At 48.3% G+C, this 17,173-nt stretch overlaps 1 protein-coding gene, 1 long non-coding RNA gene and 1 pseudogene across 2 annotated transcripts; 2 read left to right on the top strand and 1 right to left on the bottom strand.

Moving 5' to 3' along the window:
* The first annotated feature begins 7,569 nt into the window (after positions 1 to 7,569).
* LOC116070204 lies at positions 7,570 to 8,026 on the top strand (annotated as a pseudogene).
* Positions 8,027 to 8,088: 62 nt separating this feature from the next.
* Positions 8,089 to 12,445, top strand: Ldhd (lactate dehydrogenase D). The gene is made up of 11 exons (XM_031341468.1): positions 8,089 to 8,341; positions 8,522 to 8,634; positions 8,848 to 8,989; positions 9,170 to 9,311; positions 9,447 to 9,606; positions 9,849 to 10,048; positions 10,129 to 10,257; positions 10,342 to 10,469; positions 11,191 to 11,281; positions 11,376 to 11,487; positions 11,576 to 12,445. The coding sequence occupies exons 1-11, from the start codon at positions 8,270 to 8,272 to the stop codon at positions 11,739 to 11,741; spliced, it is 1,455 nt and encodes a 484-aa protein (XP_031197328.1). The 5' UTR covers positions 8,089 to 8,269; the 3' UTR covers positions 11,742 to 12,445.
* A 3,213-nt stretch (positions 12,446 to 15,658) lies between these two features.
* Positions 15,659 to 17,173, bottom strand: LOC116070205. Its single transcript, XR_004110307.1, has 2 exons — positions 17,086 to 17,173; positions 15,659 to 16,269 (listed from the first exon to the last, which is right to left on the bottom strand). It is a non-coding gene; the product is annotated as an uncharacterized LOC116070205 (long non-coding RNA).

Genomic DNA, 17,173 nt, shown 5'->3' with positions numbered 1-17,173 from the left:
CCCCCCCTCCTATAGATCAGGATGGAGTTCTCAGCTACTTCTCCAGCACCATACCTACTTGCTTCCATGTTTCCTGCCATAATGATAATGGTCTAAACCTCTGAAACTATAAGCAAGTCCCCAATTAAACACTTTCTCTTATAATAGTTGCCTTGATCATGGTGTCTCTTCATAGCAACAGAACAGCAACCAAGACACCACTCATATACATACACACTTGAATGCACACACACACACACACACACACACACACACACGTATGCATATACAGACACACATACACATGTGAGCACGCAGAGAATATGTTCTGAAAGAAAAGTAGAGCATTTATCTCTCTTGCTTCTTGAATATGAATGTAACATGATCAGCTGCCTCATGCTCTTGCATGCCTTCCCTGCTATTCCCTGCCATGATGTACCTTCTGAGAGCCAAAGGAACCTTTCTTTCCATAAGACGCTTTTGCTACAAGAATACCAAAATTAAATAATATGGAAACTTGGCCAGGAGGGGTGTTATTATTGTATTAAATCTAACTGTGTGGTACTTTGGAACTGGTTTGAGTGAGGAATACAGAAGCTGCAGGCTAGGGAAGCTCTGGATCGGTAAGCAGAGATTCGGCCATTCTGGTGGAACTTCAGAAGACTAAAATGCCAAAGGGAATGTGACTAGAGGAGGCCTGGCTCATGAGCTTTCATAGGGCACAGGACTCTTGTCAGGGACTGGAATGAAGCCAGTTGTATTATATTCTGGCAAAGAGTCAGCCTCCATTCTGCCCATGTGCTGAGAGCTTGGGTGAAATTGAATTTTAAACTAATAGACTAATTTGTTTGGCAGAGGAATTTTTTTTTTTTTCGGAGACAGGGTTTCTCTGTGTAGCCCCTGGCTATCCTGGAACTCACTGTGTAGACCAGGCTGGCCTCGAACTCAGAAATCCACCTGCCTCTGCCTCCCAAGTGCTGGGATTAAAGGCATGTGCCACCACTGCCTGGCTTGGCAGAGGGAATTTAAGGCAGGACAGCATTCAGACTGTAGTATGGTTACTACTCACTGCTCTTACTCAGATACACAGAAATACCAGAAAGAGGAAAAATGTGCATTGCCTGATGAGAATGGACTGTGAGCAAATTCAAAGCCACAGGCAAGCAGGTGATAGACAAAGCATCTGAAATTGCTAAAAACATTAGTGTCATTAGGTGTAAACCTCTTGCTCTGTACTGGGATAATAGGTAGGACGCCCTGAAGGTGTGACCCCACCCATCTAAGGCTCCAACTTGCGAAGCGCAGAGCCTAAACTGAGAGTGCTACCACAGGGGTTCTCTGCTCCAAGATGGCGGTCTAAGGAAGTGTTTTTACTAGGTCAGCCTGGAGGGTACATAGAAGCTCATGCAACCATGCTCTCAGGGGAACAAGACACAGCTCAAGCTGGAAACACAACCTGGCTGTGTCTTCCATGTAGTATTGGTTTATAAGACAAGTAAAAGGTCATAGAGGCTTGTACCAATGTTCTAAAAAGCTGCCTAAGCCATTTGATTGTGATAGAGTCAGGTTCTCTGTAGGGAGGCCCTGAGAGACAGACCACCGCATGAAGGTCTAAAGGTGAAGCCTAACAGTGTAGTGGGAGCTCTGTAGTAAACTTGGCTCAACCCAGAGAACATAGACTGACAATAGATCGTTGTAATAACATGAGGTTTATTGACCTACACGTGGGGTTGCCACCCTCATGGGAGGTGGGGGGGAGTCAACCTCGAACTCAGAAAGCACACATCTTTTATACTTTACAGAGGGAAGATTTCTGCAACAGGGCTAGCTGGCTTACTCTGGTTGGTGGAACACAGGACAAAGGATCTCATCAGGCAGTGGTTGGCTTGCTCAGAGGGCTGTTCTTGGCTTAGTCAGCCAACTTCCCTATCCAGCTCTGCACCTGGCCTTGAAAAGTCCCTGGGGTGTGGGATATCACAGGATCTTGGGACGTCTACTGAGAAAGTCTGCGGGCATAGAATAGAGCCTGCCCAAGATAGAGGGAACATATCCTTCAGGCAGTAGAGCTGCCCAAGGCTGTTAGAATCCAGATGATTTCATCACGAGTTCCAGATGCCAGATAGAGAGTTGTAGTGTTTGGTGTTTGTTCTGCTGGGTTTTGATCTTGCTTTAGTAAACATTTCCTTGCTATCATTCCATTCGTCCATTCTGGCCTGAAAATGTGTACTGCATGTCATTCATTGGGAAATATGTAGCTTGTTTTATTTATTTATTTTATTATTTTATTTTATTTTATTTTTTTATTTTTTGAGACAGGGTTTCTCTGTGCATCCCCTGGCTGTCCTGGAACTCACTCTGTAGACCAGGCTGGTCTCGAACTTGTTTGTTTTATTTCATATGGACTCCTAGCAAAGATAAGACTGCCTTGACTTCAGAGAAGATGTTGGGGCTCTTGAACAATTCTGGAACTGTTAAGGCTTTGGGGACTTCAAAGTTGGGCTAAATGAATTTTGCACTATGAGATGAACACGAGCCTTTAGAGACTACAAGACTAGAATTAATTATTTAAAAGTGATGTGTGTAACCATCCTCCCAGGAATGAAGATACCATAAACAAATACTGTGTCCCGGCTATTGAGACAATGGACCTCAAGCTGGAAAGAGGAAAAGGCTAGGATTCTGGTGCCAACCAGAGGCAGAGCTTGTCTCTGAGAAAGTTTTCACAAAATGCTGACTTGTCAGACCACCTTGCAGGAGAGACTGACCTGAGACCATGAAGGTGGGTGCGACCATACCTCAACTAGGAGTGAATCGCTTCTTCACACCCCTTAGCCTCTGCTTAAACCTCACAGTAGTACCTAAAGATGGACTGGATATGGGTGGGTGAGCCTCTTGGCTCCTCTCCCTAATGTGGTCACATTTCATAAATCTGCTTCTCAGTATTGTTTGCTTACGTGGCCAGTTGACAATGGGTGGCTACGCCTGGCTTGTTAGGTGATGCTAGGGCTCAGGCTCTGACCCTAACAACTCCAGGTCACAATTTAAGTGACCGAACCAGGAAGATAGATACTTTTGCTTTGTTTGTTTCAGCCACTTGGAACGAACTGACCTCAGACAAAGACGATTGAAGGATCCCACACAACTACTGGGGTCACTTCATTCGTCAGATGTTTTCTTCCCTTCCCAGGTTGGGAGGCCAAGTGGAGAAATGAGTATTTCGACTTGGTTTGGATTTCCAAAAATGTTGACCCTTAGTGAGCTTCCTGTCAGTGCCCCGCACGCTTTGTTTTCCTGTTAGTTTGGGGCTCCTTCGAGCTATTTAGGTCTATTTTGAACCATTTTGATAACTAGTGTTTGGTGACTGGCCTTGTCTTTTAAAACTCTGAGCTGTTCGAGTTGTGCTGAATCATTTGGAATATCATGCTGTCGTATGACCAGACTCGTCCCATTTGGAAATTTGGGGAGGTCTCTGTTGAGGTAATTATGGTTCTGTTCGATCATTTGGGAGAGAGAAATGAGGTGTTAAGGAGATCTTTTCTGTGACTTGTATAGCCATAAAGAATGTTACATCTTTTACTAGATTGGTGCCCCCTGGGGAGAATTTTGATCAGAGTTTTGTATGCTTATGATGGGTTTAAGGCAGTGTGAGGCAAGGCAATCTGTTCCTAGAATTCCTGAAAATAAGTGAGTTGTAAATCTCTGGCTACTTTATCTTTGCATTTCTTTTAAAAAAAAAAAAAAGCTGGGCAGTGGTGGCACACGCCTTTAATCCCAGCACTTGGGAGGCAGAGGCAGGCAGATTTCTGAGTTCGAGGCCAGCCTGGTCTACAGAGTGAGTTCCAGGACAGCCAGGACCACATAGAGAACCCCTGTCTCGAAAAAAACAAAAACAAAAACAAAATCATTTTTATTTTCTGTGTATGAGTGTTTTGCTTGCATGTGTGTTCGTGCACCATGTGTCTGTGGTGTCTGTGGAGACCATAAGAGGGTGCTGGATCCTCTAGAAGTGGAGTTAGAGGTGGTTGTGAACCATTTACGTGGGTGCTAGGAAATAAGCCTGGGTCCCATGCCAAAGCAGCAAGTATTCTTAACTGCCGAGCCACATCTCCAGCACTTCAGTTTTGCATTTCTGTTTTCAAGTCATTTGTGCTAAAATTATTATTCTCATCATGCCTAATTTAAACTGTATGTGGGCTTGGTGCCAGCACCCTACAGGCAGAGCCATTTCTCTAGGCCTCCTGGCTATTCTCTTTATGTAAAGATGTTCTCTAATACTGTGTACGCTAGGCAGTGCTTCCTAACAGTGAAAAAGCATTAGATACTGGTCACCTGAGGAATACATGTTTACATAAGCACTTAAGTTTTAGTTCTCATTGGTCATATTAAAAAAAATTGTGTCGGGTGGTGGTGGTGCAAGTTTTAATCCCAGCACTTGGGAGGCAGAGGCAGGTGGATTTCTGAGTTCGAGGCCAGCCTGGTCTACAGAGTGAGTTCCAGGACAGCCAGGGCTACTCAGAGAAACCCTGTCTCGAAAAAACAAACAAACAAACAAAAAAACTGTATATTACTTCTCCCCTCAACTTCCCTTTGAGACATGATCTCTTTACATAGGCTTGGTTGGCTGTCTTAGAACTCACTATGTAGACCAGACTGGCCTTGAACTCACAGAGATCCTACTGCTTCTGCCACCCAAGGGCTGGGATTAAAGGTCTGTGCCACTGAACTTGAAGTATGTCTTTGAGATATGAAGATATTACCCACAGAACAAATAGGGCAGGTTCTAGGGATGTTTGATGTAAAAATCACTCCTTCTGTAATCCTCAGTTGCTTAAAATTGATCATCAAGGGTATCATTGGCATTAATGCCTTGATATCTGATAGTTACTTTTTTCTTTTCTTTTCTTTCTTTCTTTCTTTCTTTCTTTCTTTCTTTCTTTCTTTCTTTCTTTCTTTCTTTCTTTTTTTCTTGAGACAGGGTTTCTCTGTGTAGCCCTGGCTGTCCTGGAACTCACTCTGTAGACCAGGTTAGTCTTGAACTCAGAAATCCGCCTGCCTCTGCCTCCCAAGTACTGGGATTAAAGGCGTGCACCACCACTGCCCAGCTGATATAGTTACTTTTCTATTGCTGTGTTGAGACACCATAACCAAGGCAACTTATAACAAAAAGAGTTTATTGATGGCTTATAATTCAGAGGGTAAGTTCATGACCATCATAGCAGAGAGCATGGCAGTCAGCAGGCAGGCATGTTACCTCCTCCAACAAGGCCACACCTCCTAATCCTTCCCAAACAGTTCCATCAACTAGGGAATCATGCATTCAGATTTATGAGCCTGAGGGGCCATTCTCATTCAAATGACCACAACCTCCACCACCCCTGCCTTTTGCCCTAAGCATGGAATCAGATCAGACCAAGCAGAACAGACAGATCTCATCCTTGTGTTGAGACTAAGCCATCAGACAATCAGTGATGTCTTCAGAGAAACACTGCTCAGAGATGAGGGAGGAAGTCAAACTTGAAATGAAGTCACATTGGACATAGTAGTGCTTGCCTGTGATCCCAATGCTTGGGAGCCTGAGGCAGGAGGATTGTGATTTTTGAGGCCAGCTTGAGTAAAAAATGGAATCACTGTGCCCACCCTTCTAGAGTAACTGAAGCCAAGAGAGGAGAAATGACTCTTCTACTCAGCTACCTGACATTAACTGATTAACTGAGTGTCTTTGGACCTTGATCTCTGCTTATACTGTTTGTGATACTTACTTCAGGCACAGGCGTAGTGCGCCTCAGAAGTGAGGTATAAAAACAAAGAGTGAGAGTGTGGCCATCCTGGTAGCGATGAAGATATTCTACAGGGAGACCTGTGCCTCTACCTTTGCTTATCAGAGTATTCAAGTAGGCTGGGTACTGCACTGTGTGACACCCTGGAAGAGCCTCTGGGAGTTTTCCTCCTCATGGCCTCTGACCTCCACATGTCCCTGAGAATGGACCACAAGAAATCGGAATTTCCCTGGAAATCTCATAACGGGAAAAGGAAAAGCCTGCTGCCAGTCAGATGGGGAGCTTGTTTTTTTTCTTTCTTTCTTACTTTTTTTTTTCTGTCACAATATGAGAAAAGAAACTAATACGCAGGCCAAAATGGAGTCACTTGTGCTCAATGCCATTCAATCCAAACAAAACTGTAAGGAAACATGTAGACCCCATGGGGTTAAGTTTCCTGAAGACTAGAAATTCCAGTCTGAGTCATTGTGAGGAGAAAAATCCCTGAAAAGAAGGTGGTAGTGGGAAGTGTGTGGGACAGTTCATAAGAACAAAGTGTAATGGTACGTAGCCTATGACACCAGTGCTGGTGTGTACCACAACATCAACAGTATCCCGTCTGCTCTAACCTTACAAGGAAGGCCAGACCGACATCAACCATCAGCTCCTCTCCTGTTCTTTCTGTTTATAAAACCCACTGCCCACTGGGGGCTTTCGCTCAATTCTGTAGACTTGGAGGGTGCCCCAATCCAAGAAGAGAAAATAAAAGACAATTAGATCTATAACTAAATTTGTTATTTTAAAGATTTATTTCTAGTTTTTATGTATGAGTGTTTTGCCTGTGTATTTGTGTGCCCACAGAGGCCAGACGAGGGTGTTTGATTCCCTCTTGGGATTTGAGTTACAGATGGTTGTGAGTCACCATGTGGGTGCTAGGAATTGAACCTGGGTCCTCTGTAAGAGCAATCAGTGCCCTTAACCTGATGCTATCTCTCCACCACCCCCACCCCTATAACTAAATTTGTAATTTTGTCTTGTTTTGTTTTTAATGGTTCCGTCTGGCTTCAACTCCTCCTCCTCTTTCTCACCCAGCCTCCCTGTGTGGGATTATAGGTGCATACCACAATGCCTGGCACGATTTTCTCTTTTGACATATTCATCCAAATGTGGTTGGGTGAATTAAGAGAGAGAATCAACTCCACAAAGTTGTTTCCCTGACCTCTGCATGTGCACAGTGTCACAATGCTCCTCCATCATGCACACATACACAATAAAAATGAATCAAAGCTAAATAAATTAGGAGTTTGTATTCCTGATTCAAAGGAAGAAAAAGTCACCGGGAGGTAGTTGATCTTAAAGGTGGTAGCAAAGACTCTTCTGGAATTGCTGTGGGAGTTGCTTGGGATCAACACTGCTGCCACCCTGCTCCAGGGTGGGCTTGGAGGTCATCTCCCCCTTCACTGCTTTTCCCCAGTGCTCCTCTGCAAGGAGGCCTTTCTGGGCGCTGCACTGCGATACCCTCTTTTATCCATGGTGGCAGCCTATTCTGGGACGTGCTGCTGAGGTGGAAGGTGTGTGTGGAAGGAAGAAGCCTGATAGGGAGAGAGTTAGGAGATGATCCCAGATGTGGGACACAGTGCATGTGCCAAGGTTGACATCCTGGTCCTGGCCTGAGCTCTGGAGTGGACAGGAAAACTTCAGTTTAGAGGTCAAAGAGGAGGCTGGAAGGAAGAGTAGCAGACAGAGAAGTCCGAGGAGGGCCTAGTGGGACTTTAAAGCCTCCGTACAAGAGGTTTATTTGACCAGAAGGCAAGCGCTTCATTCTTAGGTCAAAATGGTGGGCAGACCTGCTGTTGCAGCATCAAGCAAGTGGCTGGATGGCTTTCGAAAGTGGTATTATAATGCTGCAGGATTCAATAAACTGGGGTTAATGTGAGATGATACAATACACAAAACTGAAGATGTAATAGAAGCCATAAGAAGGCTTCCTGAGGACCTTTATAATGACAGAATGTTTTGAATTAAGAGAGCCCTGGACCTGACTATGAGGCATCAGATCTTGCCCAAGGATTAATGGACAAAATATGAGGAGGACAAATTCTACCTTGAACCCTATCTGAAAGAGGTTATTCGGGAAAGGAAGGAGAGAGAAGAGTGGATGAAGAAGTGATCTTGTAATTAAGATCTGTGGGTGTGCCGTGCCTGCTCTCACCATATTTTTACAAAGTTATTTCAACCCGAATCACAATTTAAGAATTACTAGCTCTACCTATGTCTCACTTTAAATAAATGTCTATTGTAACCATAAAAAATTAAAAAAAAAAAGAAAGATGTTTATTTGAAGGGCTACAGGAAGCGGTCGACTTTTAAGACATGAAGTAGCTGCTGTCTGTCCTTGTTTTCCAGATCTGCAGAGGCCACCTTAAACTGGCTCCACCTTAAGCAGGCTCCACCCAGTGCAGCCATTGGGTCCAGCTAGAGGCAGGCTGGCAGCCTCCCTGCCTAGTTATTCTCACCTTAGCTGCGGTCTGGTTATGGCCACGCTCCTTCGGGTGGCAACCCAGAGGCTGTCTCCCTGGAGGGGTTACTGCTCCAGGGGGTCGCAGGTATAAGTCTACGTGTGGACGGGGTCCTGGAGGGTGGAGAGCCTGGCCTGACGTGCTCGAGGCTTAGTGACGTCACCTTGCAGGCTGACCAGCCCCCACTCTTCCCTCCTGCCACAGGGCAGGTCTGTGGCTCCCTCCTGCTGTCTTTCGGATGACCCTTGTACTGTTTCTCCCCTTCAGGGTGGACTCAGCCAGGACTTTGTGGCAGCTCTGAAGGCAGTTGTAGGGAGCCCCCATGTGTCCACTGCTTCTGCAGTCAGAGAGCATCACGGGCATGATGAATCAATGCACAGGTATCAGAAGGGACTGAAGGTCCTGGGCTGTCCCTGTCTCTCTGGCCACCTGTTTGCAGTGCTCTTGGCATTCTCCTTACAGAGAGAGGTGCTTTCTGCCTTGGTCTGCTGAGGTCCCGGTCCTCAGGTCCTTAAACCATTCCAGGTTCCTGGAAAAGAGAGGGTGAGAGGCTTCCGTACCCTTTCAAACCTCTGGGGTCTGCCTGCTTCTAGGTGTCAACCTCCTGATGCTGTGGTGTGGCCTCAGAATGTGGACCAGGTCAGCCGACTGGTAACCCTGTGCTACAATCAAGGCGTTCCCATCATCCCATTTGGCACAGGCACCGGCGTTGAGGGGGGAGTCTGTGCTGTGCAGGTATAGTGGGGTGCCCTGGGTCTGGTCCCATTACACATGACACACTTACAGCTATCTTCACCTGCCATCCCAGAGCTCTGGTATGGCTGCTGGGGGCCTCCGCTGTAAAATGAGGTTCTAGGGGCTGCTTCTGGCCTAGAGACCTAGGTTGGGCAGCTTTTTTGACACCCTTGCTACCAGGGTGGAGTGTGCATCAACCTGACCCATATGGACCAGATCATGGAGCTGAACACAGATGACTTCTCCGTGGTGGTGGAGCCTGGCGTCACCCGTAAAGCTCTCAATACCCACCTGCGTGACAGTGGCCTTTGGTTTCCTGTTGGTAGGCCTTGGGCTAACCACTCTGTCAGAGTACTGAGGGCTTGGGGCGTGGTCTGAGGGATTTCACAGGACCTCATCTTTCCCACAAGAGGGAAAGGGCCTCCCCAGTCGCCCTCTCCAGCATTTCATTCTCTAGACCCAGGTGCAGATGCTTCTCTGTGTGGTATGGCAGCCACTGGGGCCTCGGGCACCAATGCTGTGCGCTATGGAACCATGCGGGACAACGTGATCAACCTGGAGGTGGTGCTGCCTGATGGCAGGCTGCTTCACACTGCAGGCCGGGGGCGCCATTATAGGTGAGCACTGCCTGACCTAGCTGCAGGGCCTCCTGGATAGGTAAGTGATACTGAGGAGGGCCCTGGAACTCTGTAGCAAGAGTGCTGGAGTTAGCTCTCCCTGTGTAAGGCCTCTCTGGACCACTCAACCACAAACATCATGATGACAATCAGGGCTACAGGAGATGAGACCAAACCTGTCTTCTAGTTTTAATGACTTCCGGACAGTAGTCCCTTACCTACCTTTTATGTCCCTGGCCCAGGAAGAGTGCAGCTGGCTACAATCTCACAGGACTCTTTGTGGGTTCTGAGGGGACTCTGGGCATCATTACATCTGCCACCCTGCGCCTGCACCCCGCACCCGAAGCCACAGTGGCTGCCACCTGTGCATTCCCCAGTGTTCAAGCGGCTGTGGATAGCACAGTTCAGATCCTTCAGGCTGCAGTGCCCGTGGCCCGCATTGGTGAGCCAGGGGTGGGTTCCACAGAAAAGGCCCCCTTAGTAGGCCAGGCCTCGCCGGATCAACCCTCTCCCTGGTTCTAGAGTTCCTGGATGATGTCATGATGGATGCATGCAACAAACACAGCAAACTTAACTGCCCCGTGGCACCCACGCTTTTCCTGGAGTTCCACGGTTCCCAGCAGACACTGGCAGAACAGCTGCAGCGCACAGGTGTGCAGGGGACATGGTACTGTGAGGTCTGGGCTGTCCCAGAGTAGGGCTAAGTAAGGATCCGCCTTTCTGTGCCTACTACAGAAGCAATCACTCAGGACAATGGTGGCTCTCACTTCTCCTGGGCCAAGGAGGCCGAAAAGCGCAATGAACTTTGGGCAGCGAGGCACAATGCTTGGTATGCAGCCTTGGCCCTGTGTCCAGGAAGTAAGGTGAGCTGGGGCTGGGGTGGAGGTGGGATCTACCCACTCACTACTGCAGAGAGGAGGCTGAGGGCCCAAGGGCTGGCTGAATGGGTATGAAGACAAGGGGCAATAGACCACTGCACCCACCCAGCTATTTCAGAGAGTCTAGAGGGAGAACTGGTTTTTTTTGTTATTGTTGTTGTTTTGGTTTTTCGAGACAGGGTTTCTCTGTATAGCCCTGGCTGTCCTAGAACTCACTCTGTAGATCAGGCTGGCCTTGAACTCAGAAATCTGCCTGCCTCTGCCTCCCAAGTGCTGGGATTAAAGGCGCATGCCACCATAGCCCGGCATGAGAACTGTTAGTATGTCCAAAACTTGGGAGTTCATGAGTCAGCCACAGGTGCAGTGTTGTGCCCTTAGGAATTCTAAACACAGAGGAAAGGCCTCCTGGGGGAAGAAATGGAGAGGGAGGCAGCAGTTTAGCCAGAAGGGAGGGCTGGGCAGATTATGCAGAAGCTCAGAAGTGTGGGCTGCTGGGAACCTGCTCGTGGTTCAGGCTTGGATGCAGGGGAGTAGTGAAGATCTGGGCTAGTGAATACATGAAGACCAGTGGGCTAGAGGTCAGATGTTTCATCCCATGACATCAAGAGCCCTTGGATTGGTCCTAAGTCTGAGTCACAGCGATCCCTTACCTTTGGGTAGGCTGTGGGTGATGGAGGGAATCACACAAGCTTGCTTTCCGATTTAGGCCTATTCCACGGATGTGTGTGTACCCATCTCCCGGTTGCCAGAGATCTTGGTAGAGACCAAGGAGGAGATGAAGGCCTCAAAAATCACAGGTTTTGTTCTCCATCATTGCTGTTTGGGAGACCTAGGGTTAGTTAAGGCCTGGGCTAGAGGTAAGTGACAGTTACTGTTCTCTGGGGCCCCCAGGAGCCATTGTTGGGCATGTGGGTGATGGCAACTTTCACTGCATCCTGCTGGTCGACCCAGATGATGTAGAGGAGCAGAAGAGGGTCAAGGCCTTTGCAGAAAATCTGGGCAGGTGAGGACTGTGCCAGGAAGGGGTGAGGGCTGGGGAGGGCAGAGGCTGAGGGAGAAGCTGCTGAGGATTCCTTTAATTGGCTTCCTAGGCGTGCCCTGGCTCTCCATGGGACATGCACCGGAGAACATGGCATCGGGCTGGGCAAGCGGCAGCTGCTGCAAGAGGAAGTGGGCCCTGTGGGTATGGAGACCATGCGGCAGCTCAAAGACACACTGGATCCCCGAGGTCTCATGAACCCAGGCAAAGTGCTATGAGGAACTTGTAACGCTTGGCCCACAATCCTCAGAACGCAAAGTCCCTGTTCTGAACTTTTCCTTCATGTCAATGATCGTGCAAGAAATGAACGGCTGATGTTATCTATGTCTGCCTGGTAGCCTCTGTAGCTGGGGCTCAAGATGAAGGTGAGGAAGATGGACTCACTTACAGAAAGCTACTACCCTTGTTCTTAGGAGCCTTTTACTCCAGTAGAAAACCCCAGTAGAGTTTCTTCCTGGCTGGCAGAGGTGGTGTGGGTCTACTCCAAGCTAAGATCAGATCCCTCTGTGTGGGCCTCTCTTCTGCTGGTGCCCAGCATCATAATGATTCACCCTGTATATATAATGATATATATATATATCTTTCCATTCCACATTGTTGGGCCTTCTTGTCCCCCTCCTACCACTCCCCTCCATGTGAACCCCATTTGCAACCGCATCCTTTCCTCCCCTCTAGGTCTCTGACCTTGGGCTAATGAGCCATTTGTTTTTGGGCCTGTCCCCAGACTAACAGTAGCCTAGGGAGCAGAATGGAGTTTAAGCTTTGGAAGAAAGCCAGTCCTAGCCCCTCTGCTTTTGCATAGCTGAGGTAAAAGGTCTGCCTGTGGTGGAGGTCACCTGACAGTTTCCCCACCAGGAAACTGAAGCAAGCACTTTCCTTCTTCAAGCTGTTATGGAGGACATTAAAAATACAGATGCGATAATCCACTGTGTCCCTCCCCTCTCCATGGTATAATGTATTATCCACCAGCAGTTACTTTCAAAGTCAGGGTCTTGTCTACTTTGGGGCCTAGCAGTTTTGAGACTCCCCCGTCAGAGCTCTTGTCTGGAGGTACTTGGCAGTTGCTCCCCAGAAGTCCACCAGAGGGCGCGCAACACCAGAAACATAGCAGATACTTTCAGGGTGGCCAGTCTCTAGACAGTCAGCTGTAGCACCATCTATCTCATCTACTGTTAGGTCTTCGGGCTGGGAAAACAGAAGGAAGCAGCAGCCCCTTGCCCCTATACAGTCACTTTCTCAGTCCAACTTGAGGTCTTAGGGTTCCTTCTCCATCATGTCTGTCTCATGATGCTTTGGCTTGCTCCCAAACTACCTCAGGACAAAGAAACCCAAACACTAGACCCACACTCACTAGGGAGAAATATCACTAGTCACCCCCAGACAGACTGCTCACCCCTCCCTCAAGTCCTCCCAAGTTGAGTTCCACTGGGCAGGGCTCCTACATACACCCTCCAATAACGGGCAACTCAGCCATTTCCCCACAATTTCTTTTATTAAAGAAAATCCCAAACATACAGAAAATGTTGAAAGAACAAATACACTATTCACTGAAATATCAGTCGTTGAAGATTCAACAATGGACATTTTTGCCTTATTTGCTTTGTATATTTGGGGGGAGGGGAGACCATATGGGATTAGATTATACATTTCTTGAAATCATTCAACTATATACTTCAGCACTGTCTCCTAAGGACATTCTCCTATGAGTTTCAATACTATTAAATGGCTTAGATGGGTGGTTTTCAAAAGGGGCTCCTGGAGCTCTCAGAAGGCTTTCTGGGCTCTTCAGAGCAAAGGGGAAGAACCCATCTCTTGGCTCTTCCATATTTTCTTCCTTCTCAGAAAGGCAGAGTAGGAACAACACAGGATTCTAGAAGGCTGTCTGGATGGAAGGTGACACACACAAGTGCCACCCAGGAAGCCCAGACAAGCCTAGTCTCACCCTCGCACCAGGCACTGGCAATCTGGGTCCAAATTCAGAGGACGTGACAGCCAACAGAGGGCTTTGGTGTGCCAGGTGGGGGCGGAAGTCACTGGGGATGGGATGAGCACCAGCCTAGAGAGCCTAGAATAGCACCCGGTGTGGGGCTCAGTGCTGCCCCAACCAACTCAACCACGGGACTCAGCCACAGCGCTGCCAAAGCAGCTGGGCTCACACAGCCAAGGTGGGTACACAAAGCCTGTCTCCAGGCCCAGGGGTCAGACAAGGAGATCTCTTTGAGGGCTGGGCCCTGCCCCACCAGCTCTGCTGGTAGGATTATATATAGAACGGGGAGACACAGTTGCCAGGCAGAAGCTGGAGGTGCTGGGAATAGAACAGTGCCCTTTGCAGTGACACAGCTATAAGGAAGCCTGCTGCGCATGTGCCAGGCCTTTGGGGCAGATCCCTGACACTCACTGAACTGAGCTGCATGACCCTGTCCCCACTTCACATGCAAGGAATCGAGTTCATATGAATGCAGTTACTTGCTCACCATCCTGCCAAGAAGTAAAGTGGCCCAGTACAGACAAGAGCCCAGTTTCTAGCCATCAACAATGCTCACAGTTCAGGTCCTGAGGTCTCGATACTCAGGCTCTAAATAAAGCACTCTTAGTTCTCTGAACTTGCCTACCTGCCTTGGTAGACAACTTCACACGTGTCCACTGGCCTCCAACAAATGTCTTGCACAGAGCAGTTGTCTGAAGGCAAGGGTGCTAGTAGCATAGACCAAACTTGTGGGCCTGTTGGGTCTGGGCCCTGAGACAGCAGGACAAGGGGCAGGTCTGGAAATGGTCATGGTAGAGACGTGGCACCATCTCCCTCCAGAGCTTTCCTTAGCTGGCTCTGCAGGAGGCCCTGAAATATAGCTCCTGGAGCCTGGCTAGAAGACAGGCAGGTATGCACTGCTGCCCCCTGCCCTGAGTTTCCTGCCCAGCCTGCAATTTGCCAACTTTTATGAGGCTGAGTGGCTGGTTCTGGTTCAAGGACTGTGAGCTGGAGCAGGCCCAGACCAGGGCCTTTTCCTGGGCCTCAGTGAAGCACGCCCATGAGTCAGCACTCAGCTGTGCACGGAACAACAGGCAAGCAGAGTGCAGGATGGGGAGCAGAGGCTCTGAAGAATGGGCTGGGCTGGCATCTAGAGGTGCCTATATCCTTGCAGCCTCTGATGGCTGTAAGATCTCTGCCCCTGAATATCTTTCCAGTTAACATCCTCTCACAACCAGAGATGACAGAAGACTGACAATCACTCCATGATGCTCAAGAATTTATAAACTTCAAAGACACAGCTGAGCTACCATGTCGAGCCTCTGCCTAGGAGTGGCTAAGCCATTACAGGTGCTGAGGGGGTGTGGGCTGGGAGGTGGACAGAGGGAGCTGGCATTTGCCTTCCAAATTGATTGTGTAACAACACTTCATTAAAATAAATCACACGGTGCATCTTTTATTATACACTATTTTAATACCATATCAAAACACCTTGACTGATGAAGATAAGCTTTTCTCCTAAGCTTTGAACAGTTTTAAAACATTTTTGTAAATTTTTTTTTGAATTTTAATATATAAATACAGAAACCTATCTTGCATGGGCTGATGTCATGTGTGAATATCAATGGCTAAAATATTTCTGTGTGCCTGAAAACAGGGGTCGCAGTACATAGTCCTTTAGTAAGTCTAAATTTTCTCAGAAAAAAATTTCACAAGGGCCTTGGAAAAATGTCCAGGCATTTTTTCAGTGTATCTGTGATTGTTAAATCCTCTGATTGGATCAGATCCAGGAGGAAAGGCTGGGAAGATATGGGGATGGAAGGGGAAGTATCCCGGATGGGCTCTTCATCTTCCTCTTTTTTGGCAAGGAAATCAAGATATTGGAAATTTAAGGGGAGAAAAGTGCAAACCAAGTCAGAAAAATGGGACCGAAGAACAAGAAAACAAACAAACAAAAAAAAACGAGTCCCCCAAGGTAGAAAGCTTGGTGATGCGGAGAGTCAACTAGGGTGCTTGTCAAAGGAAATGATGTATGCCCGCCCGCCCGCCCGCCCGCCCGCCCATCAGATCGCTAGAGGTGAGGACATGGCTATGCTTGCTTCTGTCACTGAGTGGGTTTTAGCTGGGCAGCAAACAGCAGTCTGTAAACATCACAAGGGAAAACACCAGTCGACACGAGACTTTTTTATAGAATTTTTTGTTGTTTGTAAACACTTTTTAAAGACAGACCCACAACGCCTTTCAAAGGTGATAAAGAAAATGCCCTTTCCCTCCTGGGTCGAGGGTGAGGGGAAGGATAGAGGTCAATTCATTCTTCTCTCAGACTCGCTCTCATCCACTGGGTGCCCTCAGGGAGGACCATTTTCTGGAAGTCAGTGCAGAAGGTGCCCTGTTCTCTCTGGTGTCCCAAGCTCAGCTCTGTCCAGTGTCCGAGGAGCCTCCTCCCAGGAACAGGGGCTGGCTGTCCCTGTGTGGGTTGGAAGAAGTCAGTCCTGCTCCATCTTGCTGAGAGTTGCCGCTCCACGGTGGCAACAGCGTGTGTCTCCCTGAGGGCAGGCTGGTAGGCTGGGGCATCTGGTTCAGTCCAGGCAGGCCCATCGGAAGCCAAACATCACGCCGGTATTTTGGACCCGCACTCTGGAGCTGGGATCCAATCCCTCTGCCTCACTCTCCCTTGCTTGTCATCAGATTTTGAGGTGAGGGTAAAAAGAGCCAATGTCCCTGATTTGCCTGACACCGTCAGCTGTTCTGGGCATTTACTTGGAATAAATAAAATAAACCTAACAAAAGAAAACACAACAAAGAAGAGAGAGAGAAGAAAAGGGATCCCCCAAACCTCTGGTTGTGAGATCAAGTGGGAACGGGCTATTGTTTTTTTCTGGGGCTTATGTTGTTTGCCAGGACAAAAACAAACAAAAGAGAGAGAAGGCCCACCACAGTCCTCAAAGGCACAGGTAGAGTGGGGCACAGGATGGGGCAGTTAAACAGGGTACCCTGGGGGAGGAAATGGAGGTCAGATTCCCTGGCTATACAGAATCACAAATGCATGTGTGGGAGGGAGCTGCCTGCTGCTGTGACATTGTGCCATGGACAGATGGACTGAGTGTGGTCTGGAATCCTCAGATTCCAGATCCCCCCCTAGAAGTGGGGTGAGGCAGGCAGCAGGTGAAGAACCAGCAGTGAAAAGATCTCAGACAGTCTCTTTGCAGTGGACAGTGTCTGTTCCACAGGTCATCTATTCAGTGATTCTTCCCTTTCAGAGCTGAGTCTCTGAGAGGTGAGGGAGGGTGAGACAGCTGCAGAGCCTGGCTCATCTGCTTCAGCCCATGCACCCTGCAGGGGACCTTTCCGCCTCTCCTGAGGGAAAGGAGCCTGATTCTCCCTGTGCATGGAGTTCTTTATGAGTATGTTACTAACGCTCTTTTAAGCTCCCCCAACTCCCAGGAACATCCCTCTACTTCCTGGGGACTGCTCCCTGAGGAAATGGCTTCTGTCTTTTTCCTTGGTAGGGTGTGTATCAGGCAGACCAGCTCCTCTCCCCCAGCTCTCAGAAACTTGACTCTTAGCCCGGAGTCTCCCGCCAAGTATGGGCTCACCTTTGAGAGGAGTCTGTAAGCAGGCCCAGCAGGGTCAATCAGCAGGGTGTTCTGGACAAGATCTGTTCACTTCAAACCATGAGTCTAT

Source organism: Mastomys coucha, unplaced genomic scaffold, assembly GCF_008632895.1.
Source record: "Mastomys coucha isolate ucsf_1 unplaced genomic scaffold, UCSF_Mcou_1 pScaffold22, whole genome shotgun sequence".
Taxonomy (NCBI): Eukaryota; Metazoa; Chordata; class Mammalia; order Rodentia; family Muridae; genus Mastomys; species Mastomys coucha.
This window is presented reverse-complemented; position numbering and strand designations above follow the sequence as displayed.